Source organism: Rhinoderma darwinii, chromosome 4 (assembly GCF_050947455.1).
Source record: "Rhinoderma darwinii isolate aRhiDar2 chromosome 4, aRhiDar2.hap1, whole genome shotgun sequence".
In the NCBI taxonomy this organism is placed as follows: Eukaryota; Metazoa; Chordata; class Amphibia; order Anura; family Rhinodermatidae; genus Rhinoderma; species Rhinoderma darwinii.
This window is the reverse complement of record NC_134690.1, coordinates 353553027-353576401: the sequence shown is the minus strand read 5'-3', so window position 1 is coordinate 353576401 and position 23375 is coordinate 353553027. Positions and strand designations below refer to the sequence as shown.

Genomic DNA, 23375 nt, shown 5'->3' with positions numbered 1-23375 from the left:
AATACTATATTACTATAACAATACTACATTACTATAAAAATACATTACAATAATAATACTACATTACAATAACAATACTACATTGCTATAATAATACTACATTACTATAACAATGCTACATTACTATAATAATACTACATTACTATAACAATACTACATCACTATAACAATACTACATTACTATAATAATACTACATTACTATAAAAATACTTCATTACTATAATAATACCGCTAGGTTTAAATTTACCAGAAATTTGCGCGTTTACTCCACGTGTATTTTAACAATCAAGTTTTCCAGTTTAAGTGTCCTTAAACGCAGTCCGGCAGCCACAAGAATGTCAAGATTGTTCAGCCCCTTCTTAGATAGTACCACAATGCCCTCTAGATAGTGCAACAGTGCCCTCTTTAGTGCCCTCTGCAGATAGTGCCACCGTGCCCTCTGTAGATGATGCCACAGTGCCCTCTGTAGATAATGCCACACACACCCCCTTGTAGATAGTGCCACACACAGCCCCCTTCAGATAGTGCCACTCCCCCAGTAGATAGCGCCATTGGGGCTCCCCCTAGGAGTGGAATCCCCAGCCAGAGCGTTGCCGGGGATTCCTCTGCTGGAGAAGCCCCTGACGTCACTGTCCATAGACAGTGATGTCAGGAGATCCTCTTGGACCGGAATGTGATGGCAGGGGCCACCCCACAGCCGGAGTCCAAGGTCAGAACGCTAGTACAGGCTCTGCTCCGGAACTCTAGGGAAGCACCTGACATCACTGTCCATATATGGACAGTGGTGTCACAGGCTTCCCCAGAACCAGGGTACCGAAGCTGAGCTGCTTGTAGAACTCTGCCTGGGACTCCTGCTCTGTTCTTAACATCACTGTCCACTGGGGTGGGTGCACTATCTACAGGAGGCTGTGTGATGTAATTGTAGTGTCCCAGTACACTCCCTACTTCCGTAATAGGAGTAGTTGTCGTATGGTAGTAGGTTTGTCACAATGTAATAGTACTGTGTGTCAGTTTGCCTCTGTTTTATCATGTATTTCCTGTGCATACACTGTGTATATTATCATTTGCTGCCATCTATGGTTGACCCACTGTAAGTGCATGTGAGTGTAGGATTTCAATCACTGCTGAGTCATAACCAGTTTTCCCACCAGAAACTTCTAGTATTCTGTGGGTGGAGACTGTAGCCCAGCCTACCTCTTAGCAGAGGGCAGGAAAACCAGTGCAGACGAGATCTGGGGAGTCTAGTGTGAGGTGCCAGCAACCCATGCTGTGCAAGAGATGGCAGGGAATCTACAACTACCTACCTGCCACGCCTAGGAGCTGCATGGTGAATCTCACGGCCCATGCAAAGCACAGATATTCCTAGGACCCTTCACCAGTCCATACAGAGGGGATAACATATACATTTCTACCGCCTCCGAGCAGGAGAGAATCTATCTGCCAGAAAGGAGCAGTTTCAAGAGGAGCCTTTCTGCAATCCTGGACCTTAAAGTAGGCCTCCGGTCAAGTCCAGTGCTCCGTGGTTTCCAAGCCACGTGTAACTACATTTCCCTCAAGTTAGTCACCCGCCGGGAGCCAACCGGTGCAGATCCCTTCTGTAGCCATAATAAGGACTGTGTCTCCCACAAAACCATAAACTGCATAATCTGAGGAAAGTACTGTGTCAGCATCACTCCTCACAAGCATATCCCTGCAAGTCAGCTAACAAGGGGTCCTCCTCACATGCACACTCCACTATACTTGTAATGAGAGACTGCATTGCTGTGAATTATTGCTGCACTTTATGGAAGTTCTCAGTAAAGAGATTTTGGTTAGCAGAGGACTGTCTGATTTTGCTTTCCATTTTTGACAATTGACTCTGTGCGTGTCCTAAGAGAGGTGCCCAGGGTAGGATCCCACTGCCGCGTCCGTGACATCACTAATAAACCAGCCATTAGGGGGACTACTACCCCCATCAGGTCCTCTCATAACATCTGCATCCTCTGGGATACCACAGAATGAAGGAGCGCCAGCCCGCTCCTCCTTCAGACTGCTCTCTCCTCTCCCGAGGGAGCTAAGGAGCCCCGTGGGCTGCAGATGACAGTCTCAGGGGCTGCATGCGGCCCGCACTTTTGAGACCCCTGTATTAACAGGACTTCTGCACTCATGTAGGTCTCTGCTGATCGCGTTGACTGCTGTTCAGCTCTTTTCATGTCCAAAAGTTTTGAACACAGTAAATACAGGGTCTAGCACTATCTTAGATTTCTGTGTGTTTTGGTAACATCTTTTCATGGCTTTTTCATCACTTTTTTTGTCGTTGTAGAGATTCATGTAATTTTATTCACTCCTTTGGGGTTTAGCACCAGTGGCGTAGCTATAAGGGTTGCAGCAGTCACAATTGAGATTGGGCCCCGAAGCCAGGGGGCCCACGGCCCCCCGCACCACATCAATAAAAAGTTACTATAGTAACTACAGTTCCTTCCTGCTTCCGGAGTGCAGCGGAGATCCTGACGTCACAGCGATGTGCGCAGCACCTGACGTCACAACGCTATGCGCCGTGCACAACATCCTGATCCTGGACCTCTGCATCGGCATAACATTGAACCCCGCCTTAGTAATGGACGCTGACAATCAGCCGGCAGCTATTACTAAGGTGGTAATAATAATGTTTAAAAAAATACAAGGACATAGAAATTTTTTTTTGTTGAAATAAAAAAACACACACAACCCTCATTAACCATTTTATCGAGAATAAAAAATCCAATGAACGAACCTGTAAAATAACACAAACACACAAAAATAATTAGTAACACGTAAAGAAGCAAAACAATTATTATTCTTACCTTTCCCGGGTCCAGCGCTGGAGCCGCAATGTCAGCGAGCTGGGCCCTATATCTAATCCTATCATGTGTGATACTGTCTGCTGAGCTGTGTATCTAATCCTATCATGTGTGATACAATCTGCTGACCCACTGTATCTAATCCTATCATGTGTGATACTGTCTGCTGAGCCACTGTATCTAATCCTATCATGTGTGATACTGTGCTGAGCCACTGTATCTAATCCTATCCATAGTTTGTAGGGTCGTAGTGCTATAGATATGCTGTCTCCTATACACACACACACATATTTCCCCTGACATTTTAAGACCTTAGTGAGACCCCTGGCTGCTAGTGCTGCATTGTTTGGTCACTTAGGAGACCCAGCGATGCAGCTGAAAGCTGCGGGCCGTCGGCCATGAGAAGTTTGCAGGGGTGGGCCCAATAAGAACGTTTGTATCGGGGCCCATGAGCCTTTAGCTATGCCCCTGTTCAGCACCATCTATAATCGGTCATGCTCCTTGATGTTTCTATTAAAAGTTGTTGTTAAGATTTTCTGATTGTATAATTTTTCTTCTCGCTAATTGGCAGTCACATGTTTCCATTTTTTTAATGGGCAGTTAGGAATTTACGATCCTCACTAATATCCAGAATAAATAGATCCCATTAATTATTTGAAATGACTCCATTATTGGATTTTATTGAAAGATACCTGTTGACACCCTCCCCCTATGTGACTATTCTTTATTGTCTAATTGGGATGCATTAGAAAAACAAATGGAATATTGATAGGAATAATTCTTTCTTCTTAGAAGGAAAACAGTTGTGCTGGTCCCCAAGCTGAAGAGGGATTTTCTTTGCCTTTTGAGTCATCGAGTTACGTGCTTCACTCCCTTCTAGAAGCCGTTGATTTAGTGGCGGATGCAGTCCAGCTGACTGCCAAAGACTTAGAATTAGAATTTCTATTGCGCTGGAGATATCTTTGGGTCACCTTACACTTTGTTGAATTCTGTTTCTACAAAGTCCTTTCATCCAATGAAGAAATCAGGAGCAGGAAATCAAGAAAAATGCAGCAGAGATATTTTTTTGAATAATATCTATAATCTTCAATTTTGGATGGGTAGGGGCAAAACAAAGACTCCAGGATTCCAACTTATTTTTTATCCAGCATATAAAACCACCTGATGAAGCAGTCGGATCTCTGGGGTGATTTAGGAAGGATACAAGTTAGAACTTTACTCCCTTCATAACTTAGAAAAGCTCCCTCCAACAGTCAGTTGTAGGAGAAATGATTTCACTCCACAACAAAAAAGTTCCGTCTACTCTTTAAAGGGAATGTGTCGCGAATTAAACCTTTTTTTTTTAAATGTCGTTACTTATTTCGATTATATTTTTTTGTTTTTTTGCTGTATTTATTTTTTTCTTCCATATGGTGGAAAATATTAAAAATCAAATAATAATTTGACATGTTTTCCTATGTTGGTCACCGGGGGGAGCACTTCCCAGAATTACAGCAAGGTGAATAAGGCAAAGCAACCTGACTCACAGCTGCTGTAAATGTGGGCGGGAATCTCACCCCCCCCTCCCACAAGCCAGGAAAAGGTGTCTTCAAATTGCTAAGCAGTGTCCGGCAGCCATTTTGGATGTGATTCTGCAGCTGGCAGAAGTTATAGGACACACCAAAAGGCTAAGTGTATGTTCACACGCTTACTAAACAAAGGGAAAACAGCTCCTGATTTTTAGCCATTTTTTAATCAAACTCGCGTTTTTTAACGGCCATTTTTGGAGCTGGTTTTCTATAAAGTCAATGAAAAACGGCTCCAAAAACGTCCCAAGAAGTGATGTGCACTTCATTTTGGTGGGCGTCTTTTTACGTGCCGGTTTTGAAAAACGACCACGTAAAAAACGCCCTGTCGGAACAGAACGCCGTATTTCCCATTGAAACCAATGGGCAGATGCTTGTAGGCGTTCTGCTTCCGATTTTTCAGCTGTAAACATTGTGTGTGGCCTTACCCTTAGGGCTTATTCAGATGAACGGGATATTCGTCCGTGCAACGCGCGTGATTTTCATGCGCGTTGCACGGACCTATATTAGTCTATGGGGCTGTGCAGACAGGTGCGTGATTTTCACGCAGCGTATGTCCGCTGTGTAAAAGTCACGACATGTCCGTTCTTTGAGCGTTTTTCGTACATCATGCACCCATTGAAGTCAATGGGTGCGTGAAAACCACGCAGGTCACACGGAAGCACTTCCGTGTGAACAGCGTGATTCGCGCAACAGCAGTGAAAAGGATGAATGAAAACAGAAAAGCACCACGTGCTTTTCTGTTTACAAACATCCAAACAGAGTGTCATAAAGATTTCGGCTGTGCGAAAAGCACGCAGCCGCGCATCATTCGGGGCTGACACACGGAGCTGTCAAGTGCCTTTTTTTTTTTTAAATATCCTTTTTATTGTCAGTTTTCACATTTTCTTACAAACATTTCACGTAAAAGTTACATCATGAGTGCGCAGCACTCAACTGTCATTGAATTAACTTTGAATTAAATTCAACATAACATAACATAACATATAAACATATAAACATGGCATAAGTGTCGATCTTCATATGGACCGAAAACATGACTTCCCCCAACCCCGACACGACTTAGGTCATCAATGAGTATCTACTTATCATTTATCCCCCAACTAGTTCAAAGTTGCAGACCCCCTAAAGTGCCTGCCAAGAGCTGTGTGCAGTACCACTTTGTGTGCTGGAAAGGCTTAACAATTTCCGCTATTTCGGCTGCTGTAGATTGCGATTCTATGAATATTTGCCACTTATCAAATAGCTTCTTGGTTCCCGTTTCCTTCCGCCTTTCCACCTCCACCCTCTCAAGAACTAATAACTGTTTCAACCGTGACAAAATCAGTTCTAACCCCGGCGTGTCTGCCTCCAACCATTTACTCAGCAGGCATCTCAAGGCCACCAGTAAAATCGTGTGCACCAGCGCTGGAGGTGATCTCACTCCTCGAGCACCCTCTTCCTCCGGCGGCCGCACCTGATGGAATAGTAGCGCTTGAGGCGTCATTGGGAGGTTCGCTTTCCAATGATCCCCAATATATTTTTGTACCATCCCCCAAAATCGTTTCGTATGTACGCACCCCCACACTCCATGCCATAAATTCGTCAGAGGTGTATTGCATTTGGGACAACACGTAATGCGGTCAGGGAAGGATTGTGAAGGCAAAATATTAAAGCCATATATAGCTCAATGCATCAACTTAAAATAGGTTTCCCTCCAGCTCTCATTTATAACACTCTTCCGTACCGTCTCCCAACCCCCCAGTATGATCTCTCCTATACCTGGATCTTGGGTCCACCATTCCCAGATTTTGAAACTAACCCTTGATTGCGGACGAACAAAACCATCTCTCAGTGCTCTATACAACCCTGAAATGGTCGCCCGCCCAGTTGTTGGACCTATGACCTCATCTAGAGTGTGCGAGGTAGCTTCCTTACTCAAATCCCTGAGCCTGGAGGTGCAAAATGCTCGTACCTGAAGTATTTGTAAAAAATTGACCCTACCTTCTATGGGTCTGAGTTTAGTGGTGATTTCCTCCCCAGTTAACCACCTCCTTTCCTCTATGTGCATAAGATCCCCTGCGTTGTCAATGCCTACCATCCCCCATGAGGCAAATCCGTCCCCCTTGCCTACTCCCGGTAAAAATTCCAGGTGTCCGTTCAACGGCATATATTTCGATACCAGGTGAGGTAACTCAAACTGCTTACGTACCACTTTCCAAGCTAGGACTGTATCTCTCAATACAATGGAGGTTTTGAGACGGCACGGAAGAGAAGCAACTCTACAATGTAACAAAGCTTTCAGGTTCCAGGGTGAGGCATACTCCCCCTCCAGATCTAAGTTGGAATAATTGCTCGTTTCGTGAAGCCAATCTACTACATGGCGAAAAAGACAGGCCATGTTATAACCCCTGACATTCGGAAAGTTCACACCCCCTTCTTGTTTGCCCATCATGAGCTTGGTAAGTGCGATGCGAGGCCTTTTTCCTGCCCATATAAATTTAGTGAATGAGGCCGTCAGTTTAGAGACATCCACATGCTTCAATAAGAGAGGGATTGTTTGAAAGGGGTATAGCAATCTGGGGAAGCTAACCATCTGAATCAGGTGGCACCTTCCCAGGAGGGACAACGGCAATTGGCCCCATCTAGTGAGTTCCGCTTGTATTTTTTTAATTAACGGGGGATAATTTAGGCCATACAGGGTGTCCGGCACCCTCCCTATTCTGATACCCAGATAAGTAATGCAATGTTCAACCGGGGATATCCCACACCCCAAGGATTGCCAAAAGGTCTTAGGCAATGGCCTGCCCAACTCCAGCAGTTCGCTTTTAGCTAGGTTGACTTTATATCCCGAGCATTGCCCAAATTTCTGCAAAAATTGAAAAACCGTCCTTAAATGCTCTTGAGGATTTGACATAAAAAGTATAACGTCATCAGCGAACAGGGCTAACTTCACTGCCCGAGACCCTACTTGAATGCCTCTGAACATATCCGATTCCTCCAGAAATCTAGCCATAGGTTCCAATGCGAGATTGAATAACAGGGGCGACAGGGGACAACCCTGTCGTGTTCCTTTATGTAATTGGAAGGGATCCGACAGGAACCCTGAGGAGTGAACACGTGCCTGCGGGTTATTGTAGACACCCTTCAGGAAGACCCGGAAATCTCCCTGAACGTTCATTTTGTCCAGCACCATCCCCAGCCATTCCCATTGTATGTTATCAAAGGCTTTCTCTGCGTCTAACGCGAATAGTGCCGGCCTGGTACCTGGCTGGGGATCGTGCCTGAATGTCTCTAGCACCGTCAACACTTTGCGTAGATTCGTCACTGCTGCCCTGCCCTTTACAAATCCTACTTGGGATTTTCCCACCAGTGTGGGTAGATACATAGCCAGCCGGTTGGCCAAAATTTTTGTGAGCAATTTCTGATCTTGGTCTATCAGTGAAATGGGACGGTACGACCCTGGGTCAAGAGGATTCTTCCCCTTCTTGGGTAACACCTTTATATGCGCTACTCTGGCCTCTGCTGGTAAAGCACCCGTCCTTAGTAAAATATTATAGTATGCCACCAAGGTAGGGCTGATTTCTTCTCTCAGAGATTTAAAAAACTCTCCTGTCAATCCATCCGGACCCGGGGCCTTTCCGTTAGATAAGGTCTTAATGGCGCTCCGAACTTCCTCTAATGTAATCTCTGCGCTCAAGTGATCGTTCTGCTCCTGAGTGAACCCTGGCAGCTTCACCTTCTCCAAAAATTCCCTCCCTTTTTGGAGATCTATGGGTGTTTCTGAGTAAAGGGCTTGGTAGTATTTACTCAATATGGTGTTGATTTTTTTTGGGTCTGAGGTAGAAGTTCCATTAGATTCGTTAAGTGTTGAAATGTGTGACGGTGCATACCTCCCCTTCGCTAATCGCGCTAATAATTTGCCCGCTTTATTGCCGAAACGCATTAGATCGGCATCAAATTGGGACCGGTAAATACTCTCTCTTTTGTCTAACCACTGATCAAACTGTCGCTTAGCTTCCCTCCATTTCTCCCCCAATGGCGGTAATGGAGAGTGTAGAAATGCTGTGTATGCACACCGTAATCTGTCGCTCGCTGCCTTGTATCCTTCGGTCGTTTTGCGTTTAAGATTATACATAAATTGCATAACTTTCCCCCTTGTTACCACTTTGGCTGTACGCCAATACAATGACGGTTCCGAACGATGCGATACATTATCCCCATCAAATTCCATCCACCACCCCTTAAGCTTCTGTATAAAGCCCTCATCCTTTGCCAGAAAGGCGGGAAACCTCCAGATAAAATCCGTTCCTCTAGCTACTGTGTCGGCCAAGGTAATGGTAACCGGGGCATGGTCCGAAATAACTAGATCTTCAATCGCTGCTTCACGTAATCGTTGCGATAATGCGTCGTTAACTAGCAAGTAATCAATACGCGACCATGACTGATGAACATGGGAGAAATGTGTATATTCCCGCGCATCTGGGTGTAGACTCCTCCACGCATCTATTAGGGCCGTGTGTCTTGAAAAGTCGGGCAAGATCCTATCTCTATTTCTCTGCGAACTAGTCCCTGCGCTCCTATCTTCCCTTGAAGACCTCACAGTGTTAAGGTCTCCCCCCAGAATCAAAAACCTAGTGCGATCCTGCTGGAGTTGGGTTTCCAAATTACAAAAAAAACCTGTGCTAATCGTATTTGGGCCATACACATTATGAATACTGATAGTTTCCCCTGCATGCTCCATCACTAGATGGATCCAACGGCCCTCGTCATCCCGTTCCTGGGACACCAGCGTAAACGCAAAATTTTTATGTATCAAGATTATAACTCCTGCCTTAAGGTGAGTTTCCTGTAATAGGGCCACATCTGGGTGCAATCGTTTCATGTGTCGCAAAAGTTTGGTCCGTTTCTGTGGGGATCTCAGCCCTTTAACGTTCCAAGAGACTATTTTCATGTTATTGGGCCGTGCATAAGATGAGCTAAAATGCCTAAAAGTCGTGATAGGTTCGGGGAGTCAGATCCGCCTTTTTCCAAGAGCCATGTATAAACATTAATAACATAACCAAAACCCGGCTTATAAACCAGAACCAAACTCCATGTCAAGGCCATCCGGCCCTTATCTAACAAAACCATAAAATCACCTAAGGCAAGGGTTATCGGCCCCTTAATACCCACTGGTGTAAGTGACTTCACTTTTTTCTGTTGTGTCAAAACACGCCTTTGTTTTGCAACCTCCGCAGAGAAATCCTCAAAGAGTAGCACTTTCATGGCCATTATTTCCAAAGGACGCGATCTGCTGCGGAAAGCTTTCATGAGTGCCACCTTGTCATTGTAATACAACAGCTTAAAGATTACTTGTCTGGGACAAAGTGAACTGTGGTCATCTGTTGCTGGGAGGTTTCTGGGGTCCGGCCCCACTCTGTGCGCCCTCTCCATCCGGCAGGGACGGGGAAGACCTAAAGCTGCTGGCAATGTCCTCTCACATAGTCGCTGTAAATCAGAAGATATCACTGCTTCCTTCAGCCCCACCAGTCGCAAGTTGCTCCTCCTGGAGCGGTTCTCCAGATCTTCCACCTTGTCCCTCAACTGTGTAGTAACAGACAGCACCCCTTTCAGTTTGGATTGCAGACGCTCATTCTCATCCTCCAGCAGCGTCATACGCTGTTCTAACTCATCAGCTCTGGTAGTGACTTGTGCCAGCTCCGCCTGCACGCGGTTTAGGGAATCTTGCACCGTTTTTTCCAGCGCCTTTTGCAGTTCTGGCGCTATCTGTTTGGCTACTTCACGGGCCAGGGCTACATAATCAATGGCTGCAGGATGAGAGGACATTATGTGTTCTGCCGGGCTTGAAAGCTGGGACTGATGGTGTTGCAGCTCATCTTCCTGTGTGTATAGCAGGGTCGCAGTGGCAGGAAGCGCCGCCATCTTACCTCCCTTCACCACGGCCGCGGCTGAATCTTCCATGGCTGGCTTCTGCGCGCTTCTGAGGAGGTACCTGTCCATACAGGCACCACCGGGTATGTTTCTGTGCGCAGGGCTGGTGGCTTCACCGCTGATTGTCGTCGCCGAAGCGACTATTGCGAGCAAACAGGCTGGACGGGAGCGGGAGCTCAGTCACTTGCGTCCTGCATCGCCAGCGCCAGAACCGGAAGTCGTCAAGTGCCTTTTGCGCAGGCAAAACGCCGCATTTTTTGCGTGCGCAAAAAGCACACACTCATGTGAATCCAGCCTTAGGCCGGGTTTACATGAGCGTTTGCGTTCGCAAAAAATGCGGCGTTTTGCGTGCGCAAAAGGCACTTGACAGCTCCGTGTGTCAGCCCCGTATGATGCGCGGCTGCGTGATTTTCGAGCAGCCGCCATCATTATGACACTCCGTTTGGATGTTTGTAGCACGTGGTGCTTTTCTGTTTTCATTCACTCTTTTCACTGCTGTTGCGCGAATCACGCGCGTCCCACGGAAGTGCTTCCGTGTGACATGCGTGGTTTTCACGCACCCATTGACTTCAATGGATGCGTGAAAAACGCTCAAAGAACGGACAAGTCGTGACTTTTACGCAGCGGACATACGCTGCGTGAAAATCACGCACCGGTCTGCACGGCGCCATAGACTAATATAGGTCCCTGCGACGCGCGTGAAAATCACGTATGTCGCACGGACGTATAACAGGCTCGTGTAAATGAGCCCTTAGAATGATGAAAGTGAAGTGAATGACTTTTCAGTTGACCGATTCACACGCCGTGTATTTGACAAGTTTTTTTTTTGCACATTTTACGTGCAAAAAACCACATTAAAAAACCGCTTGATTACACTTGATTTTGCGTGTTTGGGGGGATTTGTGTGTGTGGGGGGGCGCTCGCCGCTGATTCTTCAAAACAGCTGATAAGCGACTATGAATTATCAGCGGCGCCCGTGCACACTCCGCTCTGCCACACACATGGGAAAAGTCTTAAAGGGGTCGTCCAGGAAAACATGGCGCCGCACCTGTCCTCAGGTCGTGTGTGGTATTACAGCTCTGTCCTATTCATGTCAATGGAGGTGAACTGCAATACCAGACACAACCTGAGGACAGGTGCGGCTCTGTGTCTCCATTCCGGACACCCCTTCTGTCCTGAGATGACCCGATGGGGGAGGCGGGTGTCAGAGCCACCCACCGACATCACTGCAGACAGAACCACACCGCTACGGCATGAGGGCAGGGCTTATCCTGAGCGCACTGTCTCTTGTTATGAACAGATTTATAGTCACATGAACCCCGTTTGGACCTAGGTTACCGGTTCATCAATCACATGACAGAGGGGGATCACCAAAAACGCTGTGCACCCTCAGCTCGTCCATCCAGCCCTTTCCTGGTTATATCTGCTTCTGGGAAAGCTGGGTGACCACCATTACCCCTCCTACTGGAGTGTTTGGGGATGTGACTAATGAACCTCTCACACTCCAGTAGGAGGGGTAATGGTGGTCACCCAGCTTTCCCAGACCCCTGAACGGTAAATCTCTCTAGTTGTGCTGAGACTGTTTGGGGATGTGACAAACGAACCTCTCAGTCTCAGCACAACTAGAGAGATTTATCGTTCAGGGGTCTGGGAAAGCTGGGTGACCACCATTACCCCTCCTACTGGAGTGTGTTTGGGGATGTGACTAATGAACCTCTCACACTCCAGTAGGAAGGGTAATGTTGGTCATCCATCTTTCCCAGACCCCTGAAGGTAAATCTCTCTAGTTGTGCTGAGACTGTTTGGGAATGTGACTAATGAACCTCTCAGTCTCAGCACAAGAGAGATTTATCGTTCAGGGGTCTGGGAAAGCTGGGTACCACACTAACAGCGGGCATATTATCACCCAGCTTTCCCAGGACAGTCTCTCCTGCACGACTACAGGGGGGCCCATTGGGGGAGGGGCCCGTCGGGGGGGAGGTGTTAATCGACACATACAGAGATGAAAAACAAAATGGCAGCCCCCATAGTGAAGTAAAAGTTAGAAAAAAGAAAAAACTAGAACACAAACAAAATTTATTTTAATAACATACTAAAAGCAATATTATATAAAAAAAATAATAATTCGCGACACCCGTCCTTTAAGAGAATCGCAAACGGTTATACCCTCCCTTAGGCCTTATTCACACAATTTATTTCTCATCCATGTTCTGTCTGTTTAAACAATGGACAGAACACTGACCCATGTCATTTAATAGGGCTATACACATATCCATTTTTATTCAGCATGTGTCTGTTGCAAGAAACTCACCGCATGTCCTATTCTGGTCCATTTCCGCAGACCAGTCTTGGACATTAAAATCTATGTGTGCGAAAAAATTGGAAGCACATGGTGACATCCATGTGCTGTCCATTTTTAACGGATCAGTTGTGAATTAAAGTTGCAGAAAAACCCCTGAAACCAGGAAGTGCTTGCTGAGAAGAAAAATGGAAGACACAGAGAAACCACATTCATGCAAGCTATGCTGCTTCCGTATCTCCCATAGAAGTAAACTGCAGTTACGGAAACAGTGTAGCTAAGCGGGCTACGCTATTTTCTGATTACATGGTCGTTAATTGCACGTGGCAATGGAAAATGAGAATGGTAGAATGGGGTTTAGGGGGCCACTTTCTAGAGATGGGTGGGACCCGCATCTATCTGACATTTATGGCATATTCTGTAGATATGAAATAAATGTCCCTGAAGGGAAAACCCCTTTATATTTTTTTTGTCCCAAAACTGTTGCTTTGATGGCAGTTCCGGAAGTAATGAACCTCCACCTAGCAGCATGGAATTTCAGCTGCGCTTTGTGAAAACTGAGATTCTGCCATCGCTCCAAGCTTTCCAAAAGTTCGTGGGAACACAACATCGTAATTCCCATTGAAAGCAATGGGCAGATGTTTGTAGGCGTATTAGGGCCGTTTTTTCAGGCGTAATTCGAGGCGTAAAACGCCCGAATTACGTCTGAGACCACTGCGTGTGAGCATACCCTTAAAGAGGCTCTGTCACCACATTGAAATTATGGGTATGGGAGAAGAGGAGAAAGAGGGGGCAAGAATAATGAATATTGGGTCGCCTTCAATTATTATATAGATTGATACCGACAGTCATAAGGAAGGAAAATCTGTAATGTCCCCTTTAAGTTGCACTGGCAGAGTAACTTTCTTTCTATTTTTTACTTAAATATTTTTATTTTTTATTTATTTTTAATTAATGTTACTGTATCATGTTTTTCTTGTTACAATTCCCATTAAGTTAAGACACCGTCCTGTATGAATGGTTGTGTCCACATCAACGGGACTAAAGAGGAAGTGCTCTTGGAGCTAGAAAAGTGTAATTTTCAACAATTTCACATAGAGATTGCCTTAATTGACCTTAATCCATAAGATCGTATTGACATATTATGCTCTCCCTCAAATGGCAACACAATGTTCAATGCCCGCCGTGCGAGTAAATGTATCTGAGTAGGTACAAAGTAACAAACTCAAGATAGAGTGTAGCAATGTAGCCGTTGTAAGGTCTCAACGCGTCGCTGTTGTGAGAGTTTCTCAAGCAGCGAGACTGGGACAGCAGCCTAGTCTGAGCTGCTGGCGGCTAAGATATCACCCATAGCTGGCTATGACGTCATTGGTACTCGACAGTTGGACGGCGTGAGCAAGCGATATGAGCGCTTTTCTTCGCTCGTACTCGCTGCATCTAAGGGAAATAAATCAGGTAAGATTTAGCCTGAATTTACTACACTATTCTCTCCCTCTATTGTCCCTTTCCCTATTGTAAGGTTGGTATGTATCAATTTATATCATAATTGAAGGCGACCCAATATTCATTATTCTTGCCCCTCCTCCTCTTTTCCCATACCCATAATTTCTATGAATTATATAGGTGGTGTACACCTGGGCAAGAATTAATAATTTAAATAATATAATAGGAGGCTCTTTTCCCCTTTTTTCTGTCACCACATTATAAGTGCTCTATCTCCTACATAATCTGATCGGTGCTGTAATGTAGAGAACAATATTGTTTTTTATTTTGAAAAATTATCATTTTTGAGGCAGTTATGAGCAATCGGTGACCAATCAGCGTCATACACTTCCCTCCATTCATGTCCATTTGTACTCAGCACAGCGTGATCTTGCGAGTGCACAAACTTTACTGAAGTGTCGGGAGTGTGAATAGACATCGCGTCCTGGCTGGCGGCAATGTCTATTCACTCTCAAGAAACTTCAGTAAAGTTAATGTGGGTGTATGTGACAGCACAGCGTGATCTCGCAAGATCACGCTGTGCTGAGTACAAATGGACATGAATGGAGGGAAATGTATGACGGTGATTGGTCAGCGTCATACACTTCTCTTTACACCGCCCACTTGGTCAAAAGTTAAAAAACGCCCAGTTGGGCATTAAGAAAGTCATTAGCATAAATCTAAAGAAAAAACACTGTTATCTACATTACTGCGCCGATCAGATTATGTGGGAGATAGGGCACTTATAATGTGGTGACAGAGCCACTTTAAGTGTTTTTTATAACGTTAAACCTTTTGCACATTTGTGGATGAAGATTTTTTAAGTTGGTTTGTAGGATTTGGCCACCTTTAGATCCTGGAACAGGCTTTAATATCTCGCACAATATTTCAGGTCCCCTTTCAAACCCTTCTTACCATTAAGAAGCTTCTCCAATACGTTTCCAGTGTTCCGCAGATCACAGGAAATTATTTTGTCCTCCTTCCGTGCTGCTCCCAAGTCAATATAACTTTCCCAAATTTAGGAGATTACTATACGACCTTCATTATACTACAGATGGAGATAATCAGATAACTTTATAGGATTAGTTCAAAGACCACAATAAGGCCCTGTTCACACAGTTTTTTTTTTGCAGGCAGAAAAATCTGCCTCAATTTCTGCCTGCACTCTCTTTGCCGCATTTTTCACTGCATTTTTTGTGGTGTATTCCGACCCCGGCCATTGAGCGCCGCGGGCACAAAAACGCAGTGAAAAACGCTTTCTCTGCCTCCCATTGATAATGGGAGGTCAGAGACGGAAACGCCTGAAGAAACACTCACGGGAAAAAACGCTTCCGCCTCCCATTGAAACCAAAGGGAGGCAATTTCAGACGTTTTTTGCAGCGGTTGCTGCAGTGTGAACAGGGCCTGAAGGCCTGAGGGTGAGTAATAGCTCTTCTCTAACGTATTTATATCAGCCAGACAAACTTGCATATTGGACTGCAGCTCAAAAGGTTATAAAATCTTTATTAGGTTACAATGTAAAAAAACAACATTTAAAACTGCACAAAATGAGTCTGACCTAGCCCTCAAAGGGGTTAGGAAACATATCACACAGAGTAACTTATATTAATAGCATGTACAAATGATGTAAGACAAATGACAATAATAAATAAAGTACTGCAAACAAGTAAAAAAAAAACAGTTATTGTAGAATAACAAGGTGCCTGGCAACCAAATGAAGGAACAAAAGAACAACAAAATATTACCATGTGAGTCAAGTTTTCAGAAGCCCAAGACCTGAACTACAGTATTAAAAGTGCATGTGGCGAAAAAGAGGGTTTGAAGAACTAAACACACATGTTCGGTACCCTATGCCTCCATCTGAAAAAAGGATTTGCGCACTTATTGCCGTGCTAGCGGCTTCATTAGTGGTCAGCTCTTCCTTAAAGCGCACCTAACCTTTCAGGTGACTTTTCAGAATAAGCGGTCATATGTGTAGATAAGAAACAGCACTACATTTGGCCTTTTTATGACGTAACCTGCATTTTATAGCAGTTTTCCTCATATGCAGGCTCTCTCTCTAATTCTCAGTTTTCTCTGAGCTAGTGGGTGAAGTCTAACTGCTGTCATACTGCCTCTTAATCTCTTTGTAGCACATACTCATACACAGTAGCAACATGGAGGACATCATAAAACAGTCTTGAGAAGTATATCTGTGAATTCAGCACTGGGGTGAGATATGACACTTACTAGAAGCTGAAGCAGTGTCTCTGTGTGTCTCTCTCTCACTCTTCTACTGCTCCCTTCCCCTCTCCATTGCCTTTTATGGGCAGCATGTAACCTTAGTTATGAGTCCATCTCATCTTGAGGAGGCAGATTTAGCAGTAAATTCAGAGTGAACAGTTAGGTTGGGGGGGGGGGGGGGGGGCTGATAAGTGGAGAAATAGGCATTTTTCTCTAATAAAACATATAACAAAATTTCCTATATTCGCTTGTACTATTGGTTTATGCAGTATGTTAAAAAGTTAGTGAACATTCAAAGGTTTATTCCTATCTAGTGTTGGCATATTACTAAGATATGCCATCACTTTGTGATTAATGGGGGTCCAACCTCTAAGACCCCCCCACCAATCTTGAGAATGAAGGGATTACAGCACTGATTTGGCAATGTGCCCACTTCTAAGTTATCCATTAACAGAAGCGCTCCCAGCCACCCAACCGCGTAGGAAATTTGCAGCATGGCCCCATTCACTTGAATGGGGCCGGCAGAGATAACCCTGCACAGTGGCTGGACGGAGTGCCGTTGTGCAGAGAAAAACAATGGAGGGGCCGCAGTGCTGCAGCCTTTCTCCCAGAGGTCAGACCCTCATTGATTATGTGATAGCATATCCTAGCGATATGCCATCAATTCATAAGATGGGAATGCCCCTTTAAGCTCGCCATACACATAGAACCGTCAGTCAAACCCACCAATATTGACAATCTCATGTGTAAACGGGCCTAACAACTGTCCCTAATGAAAAATGGAAACATGTCTAATGCTTTGTGGGTGATAAGATGTTTATTCCCCTTTCTCCCATTGAAATATACATGCACACTTGGATTAGTCGAGCGTGAAAGTTTATGGTGGAGTTGGCAGAAACAGCTATCTCATCTGTATGGCCAGATGTATTCAGTCTAAAAGTATGTTAATGATTGAAGCACACTTCAAATGGTCTAGACAAAAGACATTCTGAGTATGTGTCATAGCTATAGTTGTTTTTATTTTTACTTTAATCTTTTTGTCTTACTTTTTTTTCCAAGTTCTAATGTGCTATTCTGCACAAATAACTGCACAATACATTGACTTGTGTGCAATTATTTTGTTCATTGAGTCATCACTGAAGATACATTAATCACGTAAAAAGTAGATTATTTGTAGTGCCTTCTGTGCACCTATAACTGTGGAAAGCCTCATTATTATGTTCTTGTCATTGTTTAATGGGATGTCCAGCAAAACACAGCCACCATGATTGAGACCTAACATGATCGAGGAGCGGCTGTGGGAAATTTGACAGAATTTATAAGGGGAGTATATTGCATTTTTTTTTTTATTCCTGCATGGATACCACTCTTATAGACTCTCCCAAATCTTTTGAGTATAGAAAACTAGTTCCTCTAATTTTCTTATTACGTTAAAAATAGTGCAGCTGAAGAAATAAACTGGCAATTTCCATTCTCTTGTTTTGCATGTATGACCTTGACACAATACATTAGCGTTAAATGGTGGTGGCTCTCCTGTACATTCCAATGAAACGGATATGCTCTTGCTGAATATTCCCTTGAACTTGAAATGCTCATGCTGTACGTATCTCTTTTTTATGTGCTAAGTGGAATTTTCACCTTCTTTTGAAATTAATACCTCCTCTATATATCTACCGTGTTTCTCATGTATAGATAAAATGAAAGTTAGTCATAGACACAACGTCACAGATATGATACCTTCATTAACATCTACATCTGTTGTTTTAAAATATGCAGCTGCTAGATATGTTGAATGCTGCTTAAATTGTAGCTAAATAATAGAATCCGACAGAATCGGGCATCCTCTGTAAACTCAATTTTTGCTAACAGCAGCAACTGGCGAACAACCGCTAGAGAAACGGTTTCTACAGGGCTTGCAGCATGAGGGGACTCATGCCTCCCGGTCGGGCACATAACATTTATGTACCGCGTAGGGCGGCACGGTATCGCTTATGCCCAGTGGTGTCTCTAGCACCAGGCGACTGCCACATTCAATTGCATCTGCATCCGTAGGATGCAGATACAATTGAATACTATGGCAGAGAAGGGAGCTAGCTCCCTGCTCTGCCATTCACTAAGCTACAGGCCATGTTAGGCATGCAGCCTATAAGGCGCTGGGACCGAATCCCTGCGCAGGCCGATGTGATGACATCACTGGATCACGTGGGCCTACGTAAGTGTCCCGTCTCGTCATCTCATAGGATGCTGAGGAGGCTGTGGAGCAGCTCCGTTTGTCGCGGGAACGGGGCTAAGTGAGTACAAGTTTTTTTTAATTTGTTTATGCGGGAACAATCTACAAGTGCGGGGGGGAGGCTGTGTGTGGCACTATCTACAAGGGGGTGTGGGATCATGATAATGAGATCTCATTAATTGAAGGAGTGGGAGATGATCTATATGTTGGCGTCCTAGCTGTATTTTTACATTGCGCACACAACTTATAAATGTTCATTGTAGGAAGGGCGGGTTGTGGGGGAGTGGGGCCCAGTCAAAAGTTTGCTATGGGGCCCAGTCTTTCCTAGTTACGCCCCTGACAGCAGCCCTTGGGTAAAGCTGCCTATAGTCATGAAACGTCTGTCGGTTGAAGCCACCAATGTCTGTAGGATCCACCAACAATGTCACCTCTACGGTGAGCTTGATTGTCCCCATGCTCTACTGTCATCGGAAACTGATATCTGTCTTCAATTGTGTACAGCAGATACACATTTTTTTTATTCTCCATAGAAATAATAAGTCTGCAGGTTAATGAAGAAGTCATGGAGATAATGGTTCTGTTGAAACGATTTAATATCTATGGCCCAACAGTCACCATAGACATTAATGTCAAATGGTAAAATTTGCCTATAGCTATCTAATGTCTATAGCCAGTATTACAGAAAAATTCTGCTTTCTTTTCCGAAACAGCTAAATGTATGTCCATGGGCTGGGTCTTTAGGTAAATGAGGCTGAACTGTAATACCAGGCACACAAGATACAGATCCCTATGAAAAGATGTGGCGCTGTTTCTGGAAAAAAACAAACAGATCCCTTCTTGGAATCCTGCAGCATAATTCTACCCCAGTGCCTGTTTTACACAATATTAATCACAGAGTATAAAAACTTATCAGTACACAGATCAAATAAACAATGTAGCCAAAGTAAAAAACAATGTATAGCAGACATAAAATGTTCTTTAAGGCCTTGTTCACATCTGCAATGGGTGCTTCGTTAGGGGCCTCCGTCGCAGATTTGCCAAAAATACAAAAAATAATAGCACAGCATGCTGCGTGCGCTACTGTTTCTGGTAAATCCACTTACACCCCAATGGAAACCCGACGGAACCCATTAAAGTCAATGGGTTCTGTCGGGCACTGCTTGTGTCCGTTGTTCAGCGGGGGCTGCACTTCCGGCATTTGCTGAACGCAGATGTAAACAGGGCGTGATTCAAGTATTCAAAAACACAGTATTACAGTGACTGTACATTTGTTTTATGTATGTAAAAACAGCCATCTTTATTTCTTCCTTTACTCTAATCAAAGAAGTCATCAAAGTCATCGCCCTCAACATGGTTTGTTTGGGGTCTGAGAATGGCTTCAATATCTGAGCTGTTGTCATCTGATTCTCCCCAAAAAGCTGTTGAAAAGATATAAAACAGAATAACAATCAAACATAACACTGCTCAATATTTGTATATATAAATGCATAATCATATAAAAAATTATAAGTCTTCTCTAGCAGCAATAAAACCTGGAAAAAAACAGCCGGTACCATAGGTTCTCTGCAGCATCTTATCACCTAGACAGGCTATGAATTACCTTGCTTCCCAAAAGCAAAATGATAGTGTTGTTGTAAGGTCACACTTGTAAGAATTGGAAAATAACCGGGAAGCTGCTGAACACAATACAAGGGAGCGTGTCACTCAAATAGCTGTACTATTATCCCACTGAGATTACATAGAATGCGACTGAGTTGGTAACAAAGGAAACGTGTCCCTTACAATTAGGGCAGGATAACATGAAACATTACTACCCTTGGAGACTGATGACAGGCATTTGATATTTATTGTGTTGGAGGAACTATTTTAAATCCAAAGAAAGCGAGGGTATGAGCAGAAATGCAAGGATCACATGCAGAATGGAATTCAGGGACAGATCGTATTCATAGCTAATAAAATAGAACATTATATACGGGAGGCTCTCATACAGACACAAAGCTTTGAGTCATAGGTGAGCATTTTTTTCATGGTTTTCTCTATTAGATTTTATAAGTATTACTTATTGTTGCTGCAGAGAACCCCCAATAACAAAGAGCCAGTGTCACATTACAACCTATAATTTTTTTTTATTAAAAGCCAGTTCTTTGCTGAATAGGACAATGCTTTGTAATGATTGAAAAAAATATATACAAAACATAGGTTATTTATTTAAAGGGTTAATCCCATCTTAAAAGTGATGGCACAAATACCCCAGCAACTTTATGATTGGTGGAGGTCCAACCTCTAAGACCCCCAATTTTTCCTGAAAATGATGGGGCCGTAGCACTGACTGTATCCTCTTAAGTTTTCCCTGCGCAGCAGCTCTACCGACCAATGGCTGTGCAGGCGGCTAAAGGCCCATTCACTTGAAAATAGTGAAGGGAAAACAGCAAGAATTCACTGCTGCGCCCCTTCATTCTCAGAATTAGTAGGGATCCCAGAGTTCTGACCCCCACCGATCATAAAGTGATTTCATAGTCTATAACATGGGAATACCCCTTTAACCCAATAAAGGTACCGCCACTTGTCCCTCACACAAATCGATTAATCTCCTTCCATCTAAAAAAGGAAAAGCAACGCGTATTGGAAGTGTCTGAAAAACATATAGGAACCGAGGTAGAATGTTAATTTTTATGGCAATAATCCTGCCAAATCAGGATGTGTGTTTTTTGGAATAGTCCGATAAAGTTGTAATTGAGCTTTGGAGGAGAGGAGTGTAATTCAAGTCAAAGACCCATCAACTTTAAAGGAATCTGGACCGCCAGATATACAAATGAGTGCGTTTGCCATCGAAAGGAAACACTCTGTGAACGGGGATTCCACACCAGGAGAAGCCAGTAAAACGTTCAGTGTTCATAAATGGACACAGACGACAGGGGCTTTTCCTGAAATGGAATCACCGGCCACATGGGGATTCCACTTCAGGGGTTGCCCCCCGATGTCACTGTCCAGATATGCCCGGCCCGGAACGGGTGCAAAACAGATGCAAACCGGCCGGGAAAAACGGCCGATTTTATCGGCCGACACTCGGACCCTGTCGTGTGAATAAGGCCTAACTCAAGCGGTCATCCCCTGGTAGAGAGCCATAATTTCAATGAGGCGGCGAGGGCCAATACCAACCTGTTCTAGTGTGCTCTGCAGGAAGCTCCAATGTACCCTATCAAAAGCTTTTTCAGCATCAATCAATACTAAACGAGATGGAATTTTACTGTCTTGTACACAGGACATCAGGGCTGTATTGGTGTTGTGCCTTGCCTTACGCCGCCTTAAAATGCCCACCTGATCATCGTATACCAAGGAAGGGACCACGGGAGTCTATAATCTTGGCATAGACCTTCACATCAATGTTAATTAACAAGATGGAGCTAAAATCAGAAGAAATCTTTGTCTTTCCCCGGTTTCGGCAACACAGAGAGATGAGATTCTAACGACTGCAGGGCAAAGGGGCATTAAGCTTAAACAGAATTAAACGGTTTTATTAAAAAAGGGGAGAGGACATAAAAGTTTCATAAAACCAATTTTATTAAACCATTTTTTCTCCATTCATTTTCCATCACAGATCCGTACAAAAATACCAGAAACAATAGCACAGCATGCTGTACACAATGACGGAAACCCAATGGAACCCATTAAAGTCAATGGGTTCTGCCAGACGCCAAAAGTGTCCGTCATGGAACGGAACCGGCTCTTCTGGTATTTTTGTTGTTCTGGTCCTCTGACGAAAGAGAATAACAGAAATACTCACGCAGGTGTGAATAGGCCCTTAATTCCCTTTTCAAATAATTGTTTATTTATATATACTTATTTTAATGTAATCATATACAGTGAAGCAAATAAGTATTTGATCCCTTGCTGATTTTGTAAGTTTGCCCACTGTCAAAGTCATGAACAGTCTAGAATTTTTAGGCTAGGTTTATTTTACCAGTGAGAGATAGATTATATTAAAAAAAAAATAAAAAAAAAAAATCACAGTCAAAATTATATATATTTATTTGCATTGTGCACAGAGAAATAAGTATTTGATCCCCTACCAACCATTAAGAGTTCAGCCTCCTCCAGACCAGTTACACACTCCAAATCAACTTGGTGCCTGCATTAAAGACAGCTGTCTTACATGGTCACCTGTATAACAGACTCCTGTCCACAGACTCAATTAACCAGTCTGACTCTAACCTCTAAAACATGGGCAAGACCAAAGAGCTTTCTAAGGACGTCAGGGACAAGATCATAGACCTGCACAAGGCTGGAATGGGCTACAAAACCATAAGTAAGACGCTGGGTGAGAAGGAGACAACTGTGGGTGCAATAGTAAGAAAATGGAAGACATACAAAATGACTGTCAATCGACATCGATCTGGGGCTCCATGCAAAATCTCAACTCGTGGGGTATCCTTGATCCTGAGGAAGGTGAGAGCTCAGCCGAAAACTACACGGGGGGAACTTGTTAATGATCTCAAGGCAGCTGGGACCACAGTCACCAAGAAAACCATTGGTAACACATTACGCCGTAATGGATTAAAATCCTGCAGTGCTCGCAAGGTCCCTCTGCTCAAGAAGGCACATGTTCAGGCCCGTCTGAAGTTTGCAAATGAACATCTGGATGATTCTGAGAGTGATTGGGAGAAGGTGCTGTGGTCAGATGAGACTAAAATTGAGCTCTTTGGCATTAACTCAACTCGCCGTGTTTGGAGGAAGAGAAATGCTGCCTATGACCCAAAGAACACCGTCCCCACTGTCAAGCATGGAGGTGGAAACATTATGTTTTGGGGGTGTTTCTCTGCTAAGGGCACAGGACTACTTCACC

At 44.1% G+C, this 23375-nt stretch overlaps 1 protein-coding gene across 2 annotated transcripts in view; it reads right to left on the bottom strand.

The window, feature by feature from the left end:
- Positions 1–15592: 15592 nt before the first annotated feature.
- KIZ (kizuna centrosomal protein) overlaps positions 15593–23375 on the bottom strand; it is a 126773-nt gene continuing 118990 nt past the window's right edge. For both annotated transcript variants that reach the window (XM_075862978.1, XM_075862979.1), the window contains one exon: positions 15593–19950. In XM_075862978.1, coding sequence (XP_075719093.1) covers positions 19847–19950 — 104 coding nt within the window. In that variant the 3' untranslated portion in view covers positions 15593–19846. The remainder of the gene's footprint in view (positions 19951–23375) is intronic.